Source organism: Bufo bufo, chromosome 8 (assembly GCF_905171765.1).
Source record: "Bufo bufo chromosome 8, aBufBuf1.1, whole genome shotgun sequence".
Taxonomy (NCBI): Eukaryota; Metazoa; Chordata; class Amphibia; order Anura; family Bufonidae; genus Bufo; species Bufo bufo.
In genome coordinates this window covers 26,923,290-26,942,575 of record NC_053396.1, presented here as the reverse complement: position 1 = coordinate 26,942,575, position 19,286 = coordinate 26,923,290, and the positions used below count along the sequence as shown (strand labels likewise).

Here is a 19,286-nt window from a genome sequence, read left to right as displayed (position 1 = left end):
TAATCTACTCCAATTGTAAGCATGTGCCCCACCGCCCAACTCAAAGTCTATAGGACTGATGGACAGACGCTGGGGCAGTAATGTGCATGTGTGACCACCAGTTCTCATGATCAGTGGGGATCCCAGCGGTCAGACCCCCACTGATCAGACACTTATCCTGTTGGTAGGGAATAAGAATTCCTTATGGGACATCTTTAAATTCTCCGTACAACGAATGGTCAGTGACTAGGGAATCTTCAGATCAGGAATTTTACTATGCTTTGGTAGTTACCAATTTGTTTTCCTTTGGGACACAATCTTCACTTTTCTGTGGAGCTGGGGAGGATCTTAATAAAATAAGCGCGCGGTACGGTTTCTTTTTCCGCTTATGCGAATTGTATCTAAAATGAGAGCGCCGCGTGGACGTTCCTTTAGGAGGCAGAGTCTGAAGCCTCGGAGCTGTCCTTGACGTCAGTGCTCTCCGTGGCCTCGCTGACTTCGCTGACATCCTTGCTGTCGCCGCTGTCCTCGGTGACGTCGCGCTTTCCAGCGTTGCTCATGCACTTCTCATCGCGGCAGCAATCCCCCACGTGCCCGGATCGGTTGTCAGATTTATTCTCTATAGAAGTGAGGGGCTGCGGCCGGCTTTTATCCTTCAACTCCATCTGTTTCCTTAGCTGCTGTAAGAGAGAGACAAACCAGAAATGAAGATCTATGGGTGCGAGGAAAGCCTCTCTGCACTGTATTACCTGGTGAATTCACTGGCCACTGTTTAAAGGGGTTGTCCAGGAAAAGATATTGATGACCTATCCTCAGGATAAGTCATCAATATCAGATCGGCGAGGGTCCGACTACCGGGACACCTGACGATCAGCTTTTAGAAGAGGCTGGGCCTGTGACATCACTGACGTGGCCTAACAGTCCCTCCCCCGCGCTGCTTTACCACTACCTGGCCATGTCAATCAAAGTAGCAAGGGAGGGGCTTGCCACAGAAAGGAGCAGAGCTTGGTTGCAACAAGAGCAATGGTGACACCCTTGTTGCACCACAGGCCTAATTTGCATATTAAGAAAAAGTATCACAACTCGGGAAAGGAGCCTCGGACCAACAAAAGAAAAACAGCATTTTAATCAGGTGAACCGTAGCTGTACGTCTATGCAAACAGCTGGATATGGAGGTGATGGATTCCCTTTAAGTGCAAGCAACTTCCACGTTCTTTGATGTAGGTTAATTGAATTGTCTCACTGCGTTATAGTATTTCAGTTAAAGGGGTATTCCTATCTCAGACAATGGGGGCATATCCCTAGGATATGCCCACATTGTCTGATAGGTGCGGGTCCCTACATAGAGAATAGATCCCCGAAAGTTATAGAGGGCGCACTGCGCACACGCAGCTGCCCTACATTCATTTCTATGGGGCCGCCGAAAATAGCCGAACACTGGCTCGGCTATTTCCGTCGGCCCCATAGAAATGAATGGGAGTGGTGGCTGCGCAAACGTGGTGCTCTCCCATTTACTTCTATGGGGAGAGTGCTTGGCAGTTTTCCGGGGTCCTCCGGCCACCACCTTTCCCGGAAAACCCAGGGTCCTCCGGCCACCACCTTTCCCGGAAAACCCAGGGTCCTCCGGCCACCACCTTTCCCGTTCAGTTCTCAGTGTAGGTGTGGGTCGCAAAGGTGGGACCCGCACCTATCAGTCATTGGGGATATATCCCAACGATGGCAGTGACGTTAAATAGAACTACAGAGTCGTCGAAGAAAAACCTCTTGATACATTGTGCTGCACAACCATAGGCACATTAGGGGAGAGGAAAAGATTTAAAGCCTGAAAATCTTCGGTCGGTTACAAGGTAACAACTTATACTTGCAAGTAATTTTGTAGCGGGACGCCGCTCACCTGCTTCATTTCGGTGGGATGCTGCTGAAATCGAGAGTGGAAGATATGATTTTAAATACATCGATACCCAGGTGCAAAAACCATGATTTGATCGAATGATCGAATAATTTATTGACTATACTTATATTGGGACTATTGATCTAATTTATAGTACATTTTTATTATATTGCCTTGATTGTACTATATGTGCAAATCGATTATTTTTTATTCTTGTTATCGAATATTAATATCATATTGAATATATAATCGAATTTTAAACAGTTGATTTGTTATATCTATCGATATCTATTACATTCAAATAAAGTATTTAACTGTTTCAACCACATGGTCACGGTTTTCTTGAGTGCCCTGTTACACTATTTATTATAAACGATACGCCCCCATTGTCTAAGCTGGAAATACCCCTTTAAAGTGGGCCAGTTTTTAGATACTGGTGACACCTGACATTTTCCATCAGCTTTTGGCTGCAACAGTCGAATGCACAAACACAGCAGTGGACGGAGGCAGAAGCACAAGGCCCTATGCACCGTGCGGTGGCTGTGCTTTGTCCAGGAAACTAACACCATAACGATGTGTTACAATGGGGGATGCAGCGAAAGGTCTGGTCACATGCTACTCCATCTACAGCAATATTAAAGACAGGAGCCGATGAGCAGAAAGCAAAAGCTCTGCAGAACTTCAGGCATGTTTATGATGGACAATGCGGACTCACCTCTTCAGCCATTTGAGTGAGATCCCGCTTCATGGCGTAGGCATCTTCACCGTCAGCATAGTACTTGGGCTCTACTTCACTGATTCTGCAAATACAGTCAATAAATAAATTAAAAAAATATATATATAAAAAAAAAAAACTTTTAAAAAAGAGTAACCTCAAGAAAACAACCCTATACCCTGTAATGCCATGCAGTATTACATTTCCCCTGAAATGGGAGCCACCTTCATTCTTATGACTGGCAGGGGTTCCAGTGGTCAAATCCCCACCATTACAGAAAACAAGGGCTTCTTTCATCTGGGATTTCGCTAGGATATGTCAGATAGGTGTGGGTCCCACACCTCTCTCTAAACCGTGTGTGGGCTCTCCATTTATTTCTATTGGAGCTCTGAAAATTGCCAAGCGAGCATGCTGGGACATTTTTCGGGAGTCCCATAGGAATGGAGAGTGCACCATCCACTTCTACAGGACTGTCGGAGATAGAGTGCTGGCTGGGCTATTTTCAGCAGTCCCATAGAATTGAATGGAGACCGCACACTCTGGGGGTCCCGTTCTGGAGATAGGTGGAGGTCTCAGACATGGGAGTCATGTTCAATTATGAATTGTGCTCGTTTAAAGAACATTTTCGAAGGCCGATGGAAAATGTACGGGGACAAATGACCTTTACTACAATGGTTAGGGCTCTTTCACACTTGCGTTGTCCGGATCCGGCGTGTACTCCACTTGCCGGAATTACACGCCGGATCCGGAAAAACACGCGTGAACTGAAAGCATTTGAAGACGCATCCGTCTTCAAAATGCGTTCAGTGTTACTATGGCACCCAGGACGCTATTAAAGTCCTGGCTGCCATAGTAGGAGCGGGGAGCGCGGTATACTTACAGTCCGTGCGGCTCCCGGGGCGCTCCAGAATGACGTCAGAGCGCCCCATGTGCATGGATGACGTGATCCATGTGATCACGTCATCCATGCGCCTGGGGCGCCCTGACGTCACTCTGGAGCGCCCCGGGAGCCGCACGGACGGTAAGTACACTGCTCCCCCGCTCCCCACTACACTTTACCATGGCAACACAGGACTTTAGCGTCCCGGCAGCCATGGTAACCATTCAGAAAAAGCTAAACGTCGGATCCGGCAATGCGCCGAAACGACGTTTAGCTTAAGTCCGGATCAATGCCTTTCAATGGGCATTCATTCCGGATCCGGCCTTGTGGCAAGTGTTCCGGATTTTTGGCCGGAGCAAAAAGCGCAGCATGCTGCGGTATTTTCTCTGGCCAAAAAACGTTCCGTTCCGGAACTGAAGACATCCTGATGCATCCTGAACGGATTTCTCTCCATTCAGAATGCATTAGGATAATCCTGATCAGGATTCTTCTGGCATAGAGCCCCGACGACGGAACTCTATGCCGGAAGAAAAGAACGCAAGTGTGAAAGAGCCCTTAGTCCTCCATGCACTTTGCATTATTGCAGCAGCACTTCCCCTCTACACATGAGATGTGCCGACGACCAGCGAGAATCCAATCAGCCTACAAGTGGGTGTTTTAGCTCGGTTGTCGGCTGATTGGTGGGATGTCTATATAAGGAATTACTTGCAATTACGTTCCAAACCTTTTACCTCCGATGCCTCATGAAACACAAGGAAGGGGTGATACGGTTAAATACGAGAAGAAGCCTACTTACTGGAAATTCAACGTGTTGGAATACAGATGCAGAGCCGCTCGATTACTGTAAAGTGAAATCACAGAGAAAAATGACTATCCTCAATGGTAATTTTCACAATGATATTTACTATTTTACTCACCATATTTTTCGCTTTATAAGATGCACTTTTTACCCCCAAAAGTGGGGGGGAAACAGCGGTGCGTCTTATGAAGCAAATACTAATGAGTGTTTACATTAAGGAAGCGCTCATTATTATGCAGGAGGCATGGGGAGTGGTGACTGTAGAGCTTCTAGCTCTGACTGTACTTACCTCCCCCTGGTCTTCTTCCGGGCCCTGCGCTGTACCGTGTCCTGACTGTGAATAGCGTCAGGACTTAGTGCACGTAGGTGTGCATCATCAGGTCACAGTACAGCGCAGACCAGGGAGAGGTGAGTGCAGGAAGAGCATGCCATCCAGAGACGGAGAGGCAAGTTTATTTCTTTACTATATGTCAGATCTGAGGGCTGATGAGGATTGGGGGGGTTGGAGTCTGATCTGAAGTGTGAAAGATTAATGATTGGGGGATTCTGATCTGAGGTCTGACGAAGATTTGGGGGGGGGGGGGGGGGGGGGTGTCCGATTAAGTCTGATAAAGATGAGGGGTCTGATCTGAGGTCTGGTCTGAAAAATTAGGTGTCATTGGTCTCATACCTTTTCCGCACATGTAAAGACACATATTTGGCATTGAAGTTCTCAATCATTGCTCTGGAAGCCTGGTCCATCAACTTCTGAGCCAGACCTAGTCTTCTGTGTGAGCGCTTTACAGCCTAGGCAAATGGAAAGAAATGTGGATGCTGTAATGACTTATGATCAAAGAACAGCACAAATCCCCATTCATCAGAAATGCAGATATATCACAGAAAGGTTCTCTTACTAATGAGGTGATATGGCCATGAGGAACGTCATCTGGATCCTCCTCCCTGCACGAAAGAAAAGGGTAAAATATTACAGAGGAATCTTCCAGATGCAGGTCAGGAATGTCCACCCCGATACTAAATAATAATTAAAGGGATTGACCAACCTTCACTGCAAGGCCCGACAGTGCTCAGGCTAGCCGCTTACCTAGACACCATGCTTAGTTCCAGGGCCACTTCCCCTGTGGACCAGAAGTGTGACATCCCCTCAATGTTCATCGGCCTCAGAGTTGCGTCTCCCCAATCAGCACGTGACTACTGAGGTCAGTGAATGGCTGCAGCGGCGCACGTGACGTCACACTTCTGGTCCACAGGAAGCTGGAAGCAGTGGGGCCTAGACCCTCAGCGCTGGAACAGAGCACTGGTGACTAGAGAAGAGTCTTTTGTTTTTAGCCTGTGCACTGTCGGAGCCATAACTAAAATTGCTTTGGGGTTGGACATTACAGAGCCCTAAAAATGAGCGGTGAAAGTGGTGGCGGCCACTGGAGGTCAAATGAAGTATTACAAGCCAGACAATGACATGAGGATTGTCCATGTAAAGTATGGGATGCTGGGTGCATCAGAGTGAGAGCCCCTCTCTGTTAGCCGTTTTATGCTGTGATTAATAAACGGGATACCCCCATAATATTAGATAGAAGGGGTGGTCTTGATGACACATTCGTCAAGTGATGAAGAATAATTGCTATGTAAAACTTACATTTTTGCCAGGACATAACCAACTATTTTTCCATTCTCATCTTCCGCAATGTATGACAGCTGCGAGGGGACAAGAAGGAGGGAACATGTTATCAACATGAGAAGAAAAACTCTAAAACTATGAAAGCGATTTTCCACGATTGGCATTTACTATCCATGCCCAGGGTAGGTGAGAGCATCGTCTAACTGATGGGGGCACCGCTGATCACTAGAAGCGGGATCCTAAGCTCCCTGTTCCTCCCCCCGTCAGCTGAATGGAGATGCAAGATGCACGTGTAACCTCTGGGACCCGCACCTACACTGAGAGCGGAGCAGGGAAGGTGGCGGCCGGAGGACCCCGGCCACTCTCCCTATAGGATATAACGGGAGCACACTGCTCCCCGTTCATTTCTATGGGGCCGACGGAAATAGCAGAGCCATCGCTTGGCTATTTTCAGTGGCCCCATAGAAATGAATAGAGGGCGGTTGTGCACACGCAGTGCGCCCTCCACAATCTTCAGGGGTCCCTTCTCAATGTAGGTGCAGGTCCCAGAGGTGGGACCCACACCTATCAGACAATGAGGGCATATCCTAGCGATATTCCCCCATTGTCCGTGATGGAAATACCCCTTTAAGATGGCTTGGGAGCCTACTAACCATTTCCAGGTTGGATGGGGGTGAGGGGTTTTGGAATTGCTACATTTTCTCAAATGTGATAGCCCCTGGGGTTTCTTCCATGTTACCAGGATGTGCGAAGACGGTGATAGGAAACACGTTTTTATCACACTGTTTTAAGTGGAAATAAAACATGTTTAATCCCCAGAGCACCACCGCCGCACATGTAAGGCAAAAGTAGGAGTTTTAAACATGGCGCCCCTGTCAAACAGCAGAGGCCCAGGACTAATGTCCGCGACCGGCAATAACGCCGATGGCATACATTTAACCCCTTAGATGCCCCCATCCAGCGATAGGGAGAGACGTTCTCTCTCTGATGCACTGTGTCTCTCTGATAGTCCTGCAGATGATTGTGTGAGGATCGGAGATTACATGTGGGGACGTATAGGAGGAGTAGGTCAGAGATGTAAGGAGGGGGCCGGTTGTGGACGGCGGCCATATATGTTGTTGTTTGTATCTTGAACTGAATTTGTTGGGCATCGGGGAGCCAGTGAAGGGATTGGCAGAGGAGTAATGGAGAGGTGGATAAAGCAGATAGACTGGAGGCTGCTAGATGGGAGGCCACAGAGGAGGATGTTGCAGTAGTCCAGACGGGGGATGATGAGGGCATGCACTAGCATTTTAGTTGACTCAGGGCTGAGGAAGAAGCGAATGCGACGGATGTTCTTCAGTTGAAAGCAGCAGGTGGAGATGAGGGTTGGATGTGTGGCTTGAAGGACAGGGCAGAACCCAATGTTACCCCCAGGCAGTGGAGCTATGAGCGTGGTGACGATACCTATAGGGTAGGTAGGGGGGGCTGAGTGACCTGGGGAAGGATGAGGAATTCTGTTTTCTCCATGTTGAGTTCATCAGATTATTGGTTGTTGTTGGCCCGGATGTCAGACCCCCACCGATCTGATACTGATGGAGGATCATCAGTATTAAAGTGTCAGAAAACCCCTTTAAAGAGGTTTTCACTGATTGCTAAGATGAGGAGCTGGAAGTCTGAAGATGGAAATGAAGACAACCTCAGATTTTCTGAGGGCTTCTAACTCCAAATTTTACTGACCGGCAAGGGTCTCAGCGCCTGGACCCCAGCCGATCAGAACCTTTGACAGACAATATGAGAAGTTTTTGGAAAGTGCAGCTACTCTTTAACCAAAGGCTTTGCCGGAAAATGTATCCAACTATACCGACGCCACCCACCTGCGGCCAGGATAATCCATGGTAGAAGTAATATTTCATCTGATAGTTCTCTGGTAAGCACAGCAGATTGCAGTGCTGCATGTTCATCAGGTCCTCGGGCTGCAGAGAAACAAGAGGTCAAAGTCAGGAGACTATAAGGGACGCCAGTACCAGCGAGATCAGGAACCGACGCACAAGTCGGCAAAGCAAAGGAACGAGGAAAGAAAACACCTTTAAAAACAAGAGCACATAGGGGGACATTTATCGTAAAGGTGTCACAAGCCTTGGCGAATGGCTTATATGCGCAAAACTTGCAACTTCCACCGATCCACATCATACCAAGTTTTGCAAAGGTGGCAGCGGCCCGCACGGCTTATTTATTACTGATGGGTGGGGGTCTCAGCGCTCAGATCCCCACTGATCAAAACTTTTTATATGTGTCTGTGAAATATCCAAAGTTTTTTGAAAGGTTATAGACTCTAAAAGGTGTTATATACACATACACAGTACAGACCAAAAGTTTGGACACACCTTCTCATTCAAAGAGTTTTCTTTATTTTCATGACTATGAAGGCATCAAAACTATGAATTAACACATGTGGAATTATATACATAACAAACAAGTGTGAAACAACTGAAAATATGTCATATTCTAGGTTCTTCAAAGTAGCCACCTTTTGCTTTGATTACTGCTTTGCACACTCTTGGCATTCTCTTGATGAGCTTCAAGAGGTAGTCCCCTGAAATGGTTTTCACTTCACAGGTGTGCCCTGTCAGGTTTAATAAGTGGGATTTCTTGCCTTATAAATGGGGTTGGGACCATCAGTTGCGTTGAGGAGAAGTCAGGTGGATACACAGCTGATAGTCCTACTGAATAGACTGTTAGAATTTGTATTATGGCAAGAAAAAAGCAGCTAAGTAAAGAAAAACTAGTGGCCATCATTACTTTAAGAAATGAAAGTCAGTCAGTCAGCCGAAAAATTGGGAAAACTTTGAAAGTAAGGGCTATTTGACCATGAAGGAGAGTGATGGGGTGCTGCGCCAGATGACCTGGCCTCCACAGTCACCGGACCTGAACCCAATCGAGATGGTTTGGGGTGAGCTGGACCGCAGAGTGAAGGCAAAAGGGCCAACAAGTGCTAAGCATCTCTGGGAACTCCTTCAAGACTGTTGGAAGACCATTTCAGGGGACTACCTCTTGAAGATCATCAAGAGAATGCCAAGAGTGTGCAAAGCAGTAATCAAAGCAAAAGGTGGCTACTTTGAAGAACCTAGAATATGACATATTTTCTGTTGTTTCACAGTTGTTTGTTATGTATATAATTCCACATGTGTTAATTCATAGTTTTGATGCCTTCATAGTCATGAAAATAAAGAAAACTCTTTGAATGAGAAGGTGTGTCCAAACTTTTGGTCTGTACTAATATATATATATATATATATATATATATATATATATATACATACACACACTGCTCAAAAAAAATAAAGGGAACACAAAAATAACACATCCTAGATCTGAATTAATTAAATATTCTTTTGAAATACTTTGTTCTTTACATAGTTGAATGTGCTGACAACAAAATCACACAAAAATAAAAAAATGGAAATCAAATTTTTTAACCCATGGAGGTCTGGATTTGGAGTCACACTCAAAATTAAAGTGGAAAAACACACTACAGGCTGATCCAACTTTGATGTAATGTCCTTAAAACAAGTCAAAATGAGGCTCAGTAGTGTGTGTGGCCTCCACTTGCCTGTATGACCTCCCTACAACGCCTGTGCATGCTCCTGATGAGGTGGCGGACGGTCTCCTGAGGGATATCCTCCCAGACCTGGACTAAAGCATCTGCCAACTCCTGGACAGTCTGTGGTGCAACGTGACGTTGGTGGATAGAGCGAGACATGATGTCCCAGATGTGCTCAATTGGATTCAGGTCTGGGGAACGGGCGGGCCAGTCCATAGCATCAATGCCTTCGTCTTGCAGGAACTGCTGACACATTCCAGCCACATGAGGTCTAGCATTGTCTTGCATTAGGAGGAACCCAGGGCCAACCGCACCAGCATATGGTCTCACAAGGGGTCTGAGGATCTCATCTCGGTACCTAATGGCAGTCAGGCTACCTCTGGCGAGCACATGGAGGGCTGTGCGGTAGAGTTGTTGCGATACCAAATTTTTGATTCGGTTTCGATACCATGAAAAAGTATTGCGATACTCGATACCATTCGATACCACGCGAAAAAAAATAAACAAAAAAAGCCACGTGCATTCCTCATTTTTAAAAATGGCGAATCGCGCAGTTTTTATTTTATTTTTTCTGTTCCGGCATTCACCACCTAGATTTTTTTTTTATATTTTAATAGTTTGGACTTTTCTGACGTGGCGATGTAATATGTTTATTTATATATTTTATATGTGAAATTGGGAAAAGGGGGGTGATTTATACTTCATATTTTAGTGTTTTGTTTTTTTTCACTTTTTATTTAATAACTATTTCCCCCCTTAGGGGCTAGAACCTGGGATCTTTCATCCCTTTTCCTATTCACCCTGATAGAGCTCTATCAGGGTGAATAGGACTCCACACTGTCCCTGCTGCTCTGTGCTTTGTGCACACAGCATCAGGGATGTTACCATGGCAACCAGGGCTTCTGTAGCGTCCTGGCTGCCATGGTAACCGATCGGAGCCCCAGGCTTACACAGCTGGGGCTCCGATCAGAAGCTGCCACTGCACCACCAATGAGGGGGAGTGGAGAGGTCCCTGTGGCCACTGCCACCAATGATTTTAATACTGGAGGGTTGAGAGGGGCCGGCGCACTGTGCCACCAATGATTTTAATGGGATGGGGGGATTGAGGGGGGGGGGGCACACTGCACCACCAATGATTTTACCCCTTTATACAGGAGGCGGGTACTAGCAGATCAGCGGCAGTTAACTGCCGCTGATCGCAGCTCCCTGTCAGGGGCAGGGTGCCGGCAATGCGATTCTGCTGCCGGCACCCGCCTCCTGTATGTGTTAAAGACTGACTACTGTATATGAGTCCAGACTTTCACTATTAGGCCACACAGAGCGGCGCCCAGCGATGTCTCAGCACTCACCATTTAGTCCTGGGCGCCGCTCCGTTCGCCCGCAGTGCCCCATTACTGTCTCCTCTCCTGCTCCACATGCTGCTGATTACTATCGGAGCGATGGGAGGAGACATCAGCTTCACTAGTGGGCGTTCCTTCTCCCTGGCTGTAGCGCTGTCCAATCGCAGCGCAGGGAAAAGGAACGCCCACTAGTGAAGCTGATGTCTCCTCCCATCGCTCCGATAGTAATCCTATCATTGGTGGCGCAGTGCGCCCGCCCCTCCTCCGCCCCTCTCTTCTCATTGCCGCCCCTCCTCCACCCCCTCTCTTCTCATTGCCGCCCCTCCTCCGCCCCTCTCTTCTCATTGCCGCCCCTCCTCCACCCCCTCTCTTCTCATTGCCGCCCCTCCTCCGCCCCTCTCTTCTCATTGCCGCCCCTCCTCCGCCCCTCTCTTCTCATTGGTGGCAGCGGCAGCAGCACAGGGGGAGGGAGGACAGCTTCCTTCTCCCCGTGCTGCTGAGAGAGAACATGAGCGCGCCGATAGCAGCGCGCTCATGTTCAGAGATACTAGACTGCGCAGAAGCGCAGCCCAGTATCGAAAAAACGGAAATCCCGGTATCGTATCGATACCGGGACAAAAGTATCGATTGGGTATCGAAATTTCGATACCCGCAACAACCCTACTGTGCGGCCCTCCAAAGAAATGCCACCCCACACCATTACTGACCCAATGCCAAACCGGTCATGCTGGAGGATGTTGCAGGCAGCAGAACGTTCTCCACGGCGTCTCCAGACTCTGTCACGTCTGTCACATGTGCTCAGTGTGAACCTGCTTTCATCTGTGAACAGCACAGGGCACCAGTGGCGAATTTGCCAATCTTGGTGTTCTCTGGCAAATGCCAAACGTCCTGCACGGTGTTGGGCTGTAAGCACAACCCTCACCTGTGGACATCGGGCCCTCATATCACCCTCATGGAGTCTGTTTCTGAAGGTTTGAGCAGACACATGCACATTTGTGGCCTCCTGGAGGTCATTTTACAGGGCTCTGGCAGTGCTCCTCCTGTTCCTCCTTGCACAAAGGTGGAGGTAGCGGTCCTGCTGCTGGGTTGTTGCCCTCCTACGGCCTCCTCCACGTCTCCTGATGTACTGGCCTGTCTCCTGGTAGCGCCTCCATGCTCTGGACACTACGCTGACTGACACAGCAAACCTTCTTGCCACAGCTCATATTGATGTGCCATCCTGGATAAGCTGCACTACCTGAGCCACTTGTGTGGGTTGTAGACTCCGTCTCATGCTACCACTAGAGTGAAAGCCCCGCCAGCATTCAAAAGTGACCAAAACATCAGCCAGGAAGCATAGGAACTTAGAAGTGTCTGTGGTCACCACCTGCAGAACCACTCCTTTATTGGGGGTGTCTTGCTAATTGCCTATAATTTCCACCTGTTGTCTATCCCATTTGCACAACAGCATGTGAAATTTATTGTCACTCAGTGTTGCTTCCTAAGTGGACAGTTTGATTTCACAGAAGTGTGATTGACTTGGAGTTACATTGTGTTGTTTAAGTGTTCCCTTTATTTTTTTGAGCAGTGTATATATATACACACACACAGAGCAGGGGGCGGTATAAAATAAATTAACCCTCCAGCGGTCACGTGCCGTTCACTAATGCAGCCAGCCCCTCAGCGGTCCCATGTGCATAAGAGGCACATTTAAAATTAGTTTTTTTATTTTATTTTTATTATTCTTATTCTGCCCCATTCCTAAAAAAAATCTGGGAAAATCCCTCCAGTACAGTGCACCACTCAGCCGTCTACATCACACGCATTACCACCGCTCCTTTTAAACTCCTTCGGAATGGCGGCAGAGCCCAGTGAATGCAGGCGGCAAAGAGACCCGTCAGCCAGCGCTTCTCCAATTAAAGGGATTGTCCAGGCTTTCAATATTGATTGTCTATCCTCCGGGTCGGTCATCAACATCTGATCACTGGGGTCTATTTCCCAGCACCCCCGCCGATCAGCTCACCAAGCACAGCGCCGTAAACCGTATAGTGGCTGTGCTTGGTATTGCAGCTCAGCCCCATTGAAGAATAGGACGGAGCAGCGTATAGATCATGTGACCGACGGACGTGATGTCACTGGCCTAGGAAGAGGCCGCAGCGATCACCAGAGCTTCAAGGGCCTCTTCAAACAGCTGATCAGCGGGGGTGCCGGGAGTCAGACCCCCGCCGATCTGATAGTGTTGACTTATCCTGAGGACAGGCCATCAATATCAAAATCCCTGAGAATCCCATTAACCCTTTACGAGCATCTTAAAGGTGCCATTACTTAAAGACCCACTTACTCATGACAGGAGTTGTCCGTGATTCCGATATCGATGGTCTATCCTCAGGACGGGTCATCAATAGTGATGAGCGAAGAATTGAAAAATTTGATTGGGCTGAGTCGCTGAATTTTACAAAAAAAAAATTTGCTTTGTGAAAAATGACTTCGCCACAAAGCGCATTTCTTTGTAAATAGTGGGTGCAATGACAGGGAGCGGCGATTGTGCCCCCCCCCACCCCGTCATTGTACCCCGCAGATGCCGCCTTCATTGCTGATCGCAGCATCTGATGGCAATATTACAGCGCAAAATTTTAAAAACATCGTACTTACCTCATCCATTTGCCCGCGACGGAGCGTCCGCCGCCATCTTAATTGAAGATCTGGCACGAAACGTATGACGGTCCGTCGCGAGCAAATGGATGAGGCAAGTACGATTTTTTTTTATTTGATTTTTTTTTTTTACACCATTTCAGGGAAAATCGATTTGCTACCATGAAGCACGAGGAAACACGGCCTCGCCGGCGAATCGAATCTTCCCTGAAATTCGGATCGAAGTCCACGATTTGCTGAATAGCCGATTGGTGGGGTCCATCTCTTGGAATCCTGGCCGATCATTAGTATTAAGTCTGGTGAGCGCTGTGGCCTCTTCCTCGATCAGCGATGCCGTTCAGTCCTGTTCAAGTGAATTGGCCGAGCTGCAGTACCAAGCACAGCCACTGCGAGAATGGCGCAGCCTCTTCAAACAGATGATCGGCGGGGGCGCTGGGGGGTCGGATCTCCGCCAATCTGACATCGATGACCCACCCTGAGGAAAGCCCATCACGTCCAAATCCCGGAATGCCCCCTTTAAATCTGTGTCTGGACCATTTTTTCACCCCTTTCAGCGCAGCGGGGCGAAATCCGCGTCACGCGTGAGGAATTTTCTGTCCCATGTGAACAGGTATGTGGAATACGACACACAGATTTCTGCCGCATGAATGCCCGTGGATCTGCACAAGGATCAGACCGGCTGTCGTTCGGTGGGGCTGATTCGCATGCGATACGCAGCACGCTTTTTAAAACTCTGCACGCGACCAATCTTGCGGAAACCGCGTTCACGGGCTACGGAGCGGACGCAGAATCCGCACGTGTCACAGCCCCTTCTAGGATGGGCTGCTTTAACCCTTGAAGCCTTCTTATGAGGAACTGTCATTCATGCAACCGCCTGCAGTGTGTGAACGAGGCCATTACACAGCCAGAGCAGTGCATGATGGGAGAGTCAGCCATGCTATACTCCACACGAGTCCTAGAGAACTACAAGTCCCATCATGTCCTTCCAGTCACAACCTACGGCAGCGCAGAGCATCATGGGAAACATGATTCAGGCATAAGTCCTTATAACGCAAATTCTCAACCCCAGCTAATATCAGTGATTTACCCCGAGCACCGGCTCCTCCGACACCCCCCGCCCCGTACAATGCCCCCCCTCTAATCCGCCGGTTACCCGTGCGTTCCGGATATTCATGGTGCGGGTCTCGGTATCACACGCTCTCCTCGTGCGCCTGCGCAGAAGCAATCGCTACACGACCTCCTGAACAACCAATCGCAAGCCGGTTGCTAAGAGGGTGCGGCCAATCAGAAATGGAGAGGGCGTAGGTTGGCTCTTTCTGGGAGCTGGACCAATAGACTTGGCGGTTCTTTTGATTGACGCGTGAAGTAACCAATAAATGTAGAGCAGGCGGTTCTTGTCTCACTTGATTGACAGGTCGTAAAGCGAGCTGCAGAACCGCGCACTATTTTCTTTGTATCTAAAAGGGGGAGAGTTGTCAGGGCTCCTGGGCGATTCTGAAAGTTACCGGAAGGGAGCGCTAGAGAACCGCGCTTCACGTTCAGAGGTGACGTCAGGACGCACGTACTAGTGGGGCAGCGCGGCGCTAAAATTCAAATTGTAGTCGCGGCGGCGGGAGCGTGTCCTCCGTCTGGGGGCGGATGAGTCGCACACAGGTTAGTGTGGGGTCTGTGTAGATATAGGGGGGCGTCATTTGGGTCATGTGTACTATAAGTGACCTAGATAGGGGCGTGGCCCGTTTGAGTGGGCGGGGCGTATTATGGTATGAATGCTACACGTCTGTAAATCCATTTAGTTTGGTTTTTTTTGGGGCACAGATTAACCCCACCAGTTATTCCTCTCCCACCTCTGCCGCTGAGGCCAGCGATTGGCTGCAGTGGTCATGCAGGGTGTAGGGCACATCACTACTGCAGTCTTGCTCTCCTGGCAGCCCATCAGGATACCACACTGTTGTGTAGCGCCCCCCCTACCTCTGTCTGACCATTTAGATGCTGCAGTCGTTGTGGCCCACAGTATCTAGGGGGTTAAACATCCAGGATCTGCATGATCTCAGTGGATCCCAGCTGTCAGCGAACCCCTTCTATGCCCTTCACCAGGCTGGAACTGTGCATCGTGTTGGCTTAAAGAGTTAAATAATTAAGTTAAAGGGGGCGTCCAGGATTGGTGGTGGTCTGACCCTGCCCCCACCCCCCAATAGTCTGTTCTCTGATAGCTCGCTACATTCATTGTGTAGGGCAGGAGTCAGCAACCTCCAGCTCTTGTAAAACTACAATTCCCAGCATGCTCCATTCCCTTTTAAGGAGCAGCTGAGCAAGTGTGCATGCTGGGACGTGTAGTTTTTACAACAGCTGGAGGTTGCAGACCCCCTGGTATAGTGGATAGAGCTGCTCTCGTGGGTCGTAAATGCTGCAGTAACCGGCTCCAGGGGTGACGACTTCTAGAGCTACCCCCAAACAGCGGATCGGGGGGGGGGTGTCAGGCGCCCGCTGAGCAGATACTGGCGGCCTAAGCGGTCGTACAATGTAAAATATCATATAGTACATGACAGTCTCTTTCTAAGGGCACCGTCACACTTGTGGCAGAGGAATCCGGCAAGCAGTTCCGTCGCCAGACATTTTTGGACGTGGCGATACCTAATATGTAATTTTTTTTATTTTATTATTGTATATATGTTTTTAGAAATGGAAAATTTGAAGACTTATTTTTTTATTTTTTAGCCCCCTTAGAGGGCTAGAACCTGAGGTCTTTTGATCCCCTCCCCTATTCACTCTTAATAGATCTCGGGTGAATAGGATTTTTACACTCTCCATACTGAGCTGTACCTCGTGCACTGGGTCGCCTTAGCAGCGTCCAGGTTGCCATGGCAACAGATCGGAGCCCTGCGATTTCACCATGGGGGGAGCCGCATCCCGCTGCCTTCACTCATGGGTGCTTGCGGGGTGATCGCCGCTCCCTGTCATTACGGGCAGGTGCCACATATGGCGTGGGCCCGCTGCAGAGGCCCGCTCCATACAACCCCTACCGGTACGTCATGGTTGGCTTAAGGGGGTTGAGGTTCTGTTCACGTAAAGCTCCCAGAATCCGTGCCAATTGTACCTACCTGTCCCGATTTTACCAGCCAAAGGGCGTCCACCGTTATTGTCCCTGGATTTGGCTCTTGGATTTTTAATTTTTTTAATTTAAAACAACTGGTCTGTTCTCCTTTAGGTCTCTTGTGCCGACTCTCCTGCGTCCTGGACCCCGTACCCTCGATGGACGGCATGAAAGGCGATGGAAACAAGGCCGAAAACGTAAAACCAAGGGAGACCGTAGCGGAGAACCCACACATGATGGAGGAGGCCCTTCATTACTTCAAGCGGAGTATGTCGGTGTGTTCCTGCCTCTCACTTATCCTGTTACCTGATGACGGTTTATAATTCCTTTCCGTTTTTGTCGCCTTAGTCACCTCCAGGGTGTCCCTGAAGGGGAACAATCTCCTCATCCAGCACCTCACTACCATAGAGTCCATTGGCCTGAAACGTGGCATCCCGGCCGATGGCGTGGACCTTCTGCTCAGACTCGCCCTCAGTGGCAACCTCGGTAAAGTACAATTATATTTTGGTCATAAACTGATAGATTTTCATTCTTTCTTTTTTCCCCCATACGCTCAGGTATGTGTAATGTACGATTAATAATAATTTTAGCTTTCTTTGCTTTCCATAAGTGGACCCTGTGAATACGCGGATCCTGAAGTGCCTCATTCCAGCAACAGAACTGCATCCGGACTCCATTATTGCTGCGGTGTCTCTATTCTGTACCGGGAAAAGCAGCACCAGCACCCGGGTCAGTGAGTGATTTGGTTCCACACATACTATGATTACTCAACTGGGCAGACGATCGTCGGGAAGGGAGGCTTCCTTTCTGGCAGTCGCCTGTTCGTCAGTGGAGGAGAGCGCTGCATTTACATGTAATGATCTCCTCCACAGTAGGGGGAGAAGCGATCACTAACGCCATTGTTTGCCTGCAGCAGAGGCTGTTTAGACGGCACAGTCTGCTGCTGGCAAGTGGCGATTTAGGTGACTGTATGAAAGATTCAAGTGCCCGATGGACATGCGTTTCGCTCATTCATCAGGTAATCGGCGGTACCTTTACTCCGACAGATTATCGCTACCAAGCGTTCCTACGAACGGTCTCCCCAATGTTCAGGCAGTGTAAAGGGACGTTAACTCTATACCAACTGTTAGTTCTCTCACTTTCAGACAGAATTTTATACCGGAATTGTAGCATAATTTTGGCACAAAACAGCCCTTTTCAGTGAAGCTTACACCCCCTTATCGAGCAGGCCTGTAGAAACCCTACAGATGTAGCAGGGTTAACACTCAAACTCTTAACTCACATTTCTTAACTCATCGCGTTGTCTTGAAACAAAAGCCATTGATGGGGTTTGCTTAACGCATTTAGTTTAGAGAACACGTCTCCTAAAACCTGAGTGTTAACTCTACTACATCTGTAGTTGCGCCAGAATTTTGCCACTCGTTAAGCAGATTCTAGGCCCAGACACTTTAGTAAATCTGGACCAGTGTCGTTCACTGTCTAGAACAGAGCCCGCAAAGTGAAGGAGAACGGACTGTGCATGCGCGGCCGCCCCCTCCATTTATTCCTATGGGAGTGGCGAAAATAGCCGAGCAGCTCGCTTGGTTATTTTTGGCAATCCCATATAAATGAAGGGGGAGCACTCCTTTCACCTCTGTGGGCTGACGGAAATAGCCGAGCCGGAACGGTCCACTCTCCTTTTACTTTGCGGGCTCCGTTCTTGAGGTAGGTGAGGGTCCCAGCGGTGCAATAAGCCCTCAGTGTATGAGGTGGGCCAACCCCTTTAAGGGTACATTCACACGACCGTATCATTGTATCGGCATCCGTTCCGCATTTTGCGGAATAGATGCAGATCCTTTCATTTCTATGGGTGAATAAAATGTGCGGACAACGTTCAGTCTGTTGTCCGCATCCGTGTTTCCGCATTTCTAGTCCGCAAAAATATGAAGCTTGTCCTACTATTGTCCGCACAGATCGTTCGTTCAGCAGCCCCAATCAAGTCAATGGATCCGCAAATTGCGGATGACATACGGAATGGTTTCCGTATGTCACCAGTTTTTTTTTGCGGATCCGTTTCCGTATTTTTGAAGGCATAAATAATAAAAATAAAAAATTTCTCTCAATTTTTTTTTTATTTATTTTTTTCCTTCCGTTTTTTGCGGACCGTAAAAAAACGGAAGACATACGGAACACAAACGGAAGTCATTTGTCCGCAAAATGCGGACACACGGTTCCGTTATTTGCGGACCGCAAAACGGAAAGGATTACACACGGTCGTGTGAATGTACCCTAATGCAGGACTTTGGACCAGATAGTAGTTTCTTAGGCCATGCCACCCCAGGCGCCGAAACATTCTCTAGACTTAAGCTGTGACAAATTGTGCCACCTTTTGGCTCAACTTACAACAAAATCTCACATTAGTAAATGTGGGCCTTGGTTTAGTGGGAAATACATATTTTCATAATAACTTACAATTCATTTAAAGTGGACCTAAACCGTACAAATCCTATTCTAAATGTGCTAAAATAATTTTTGTAATACACTTTTTAATTATTTTTTTTATATATATATATATATATTTTTTTTTACTTTTCCATGCTCCATAAGCCTATGGCTTTAGAATCCGTACACCGCTATGTGATGGAGTATGGATCCCCCTTGCACCGCACTGAGATACGTACAGGCCTTACTGTACCAGTGTGCCTCCGCTAAAGGCCGCCATTCTTGGATTAGGCAGGCTTTTGCAGAGTGGGCACGAGCAGGAGAGTGGTGTCTTCTGTGAGCTC

The 19,286-nt window shown here is 48.3% G+C and overlaps 2 protein-coding genes across 3 annotated transcripts in view; one reads left to right on the top strand and one right to left on the bottom strand.

The window, feature by feature from the left end:
• Positions 1-235: 235 nt before the first annotated feature.
• NAA10 (N-alpha-acetyltransferase 10, NatA catalytic subunit) lies at positions 236-14,604 on the bottom strand. 2 transcript variants are annotated; one of them, XM_040405371.1, is made up of 8 exons: positions 14,584-14,604; positions 7,733-7,831; positions 5,895-5,953; positions 5,158-5,203; positions 4,935-5,050; positions 4,262-4,306; positions 2,586-2,670; positions 236-659 (listed from the first exon to the last, which is right to left on the bottom strand). In XM_040405371.1, exons 1-8 carry the CDS (start codon positions 14,602-14,604, stop codon positions 411-413), a joined length of 720 nt encoding a protein of 239 aa, XP_040261305.1. In that variant the 3' UTR covers positions 236-410. The 2 variants fall into 2 exon arrangements, with proteins under 2 accessions (XP_040261305.1, XP_040261306.1); XM_040405372.1 differs by having other exon boundaries at positions 411-656.
• Positions 14,605-14,866: 262 nt separating this feature from the next.
• The window catches only part of CENPI (centromere protein I), a 46,584-nt gene continuing 42,164 nt past the window's right edge, over positions 14,867-19,286 (top strand). Inside the window, exons 1-4 of the mRNA XM_040405837.1 lie at positions 14,867-15,083; positions 16,636-16,788; positions 16,870-17,007; positions 17,132-17,250. Coding sequence (XP_040261771.1) covers positions 16,680-16,788; positions 16,870-17,007; positions 17,132-17,250 — 366 coding nt within the window. The 5' untranslated portion in view covers positions 14,867-15,083; positions 16,636-16,679. The remainder of the gene's footprint in view (positions 15,084-16,635; positions 16,789-16,869; positions 17,008-17,131; positions 17,251-19,286) is intronic.

Coding starts and splice junctions, on each gene's coding strand:
- NAA10 (XM_040405371.1), bottom strand. CDS start 14,604: ATGAATATCCGGAACGCACGG. Junction 7,832..14,583: donor TGAATATCCGGAACGCACGG/GTAACCGGCGGA, acceptor GTTTCTCTGCAG/CCCGAGGACCTGATGAACAT. Junction 5,051..5,157: donor ATGGCCATATCACCTCATTA/GTAAGAGAACCT, acceptor CCATTTGCCTAG/GCTGTAAAGCGCTCACACAG.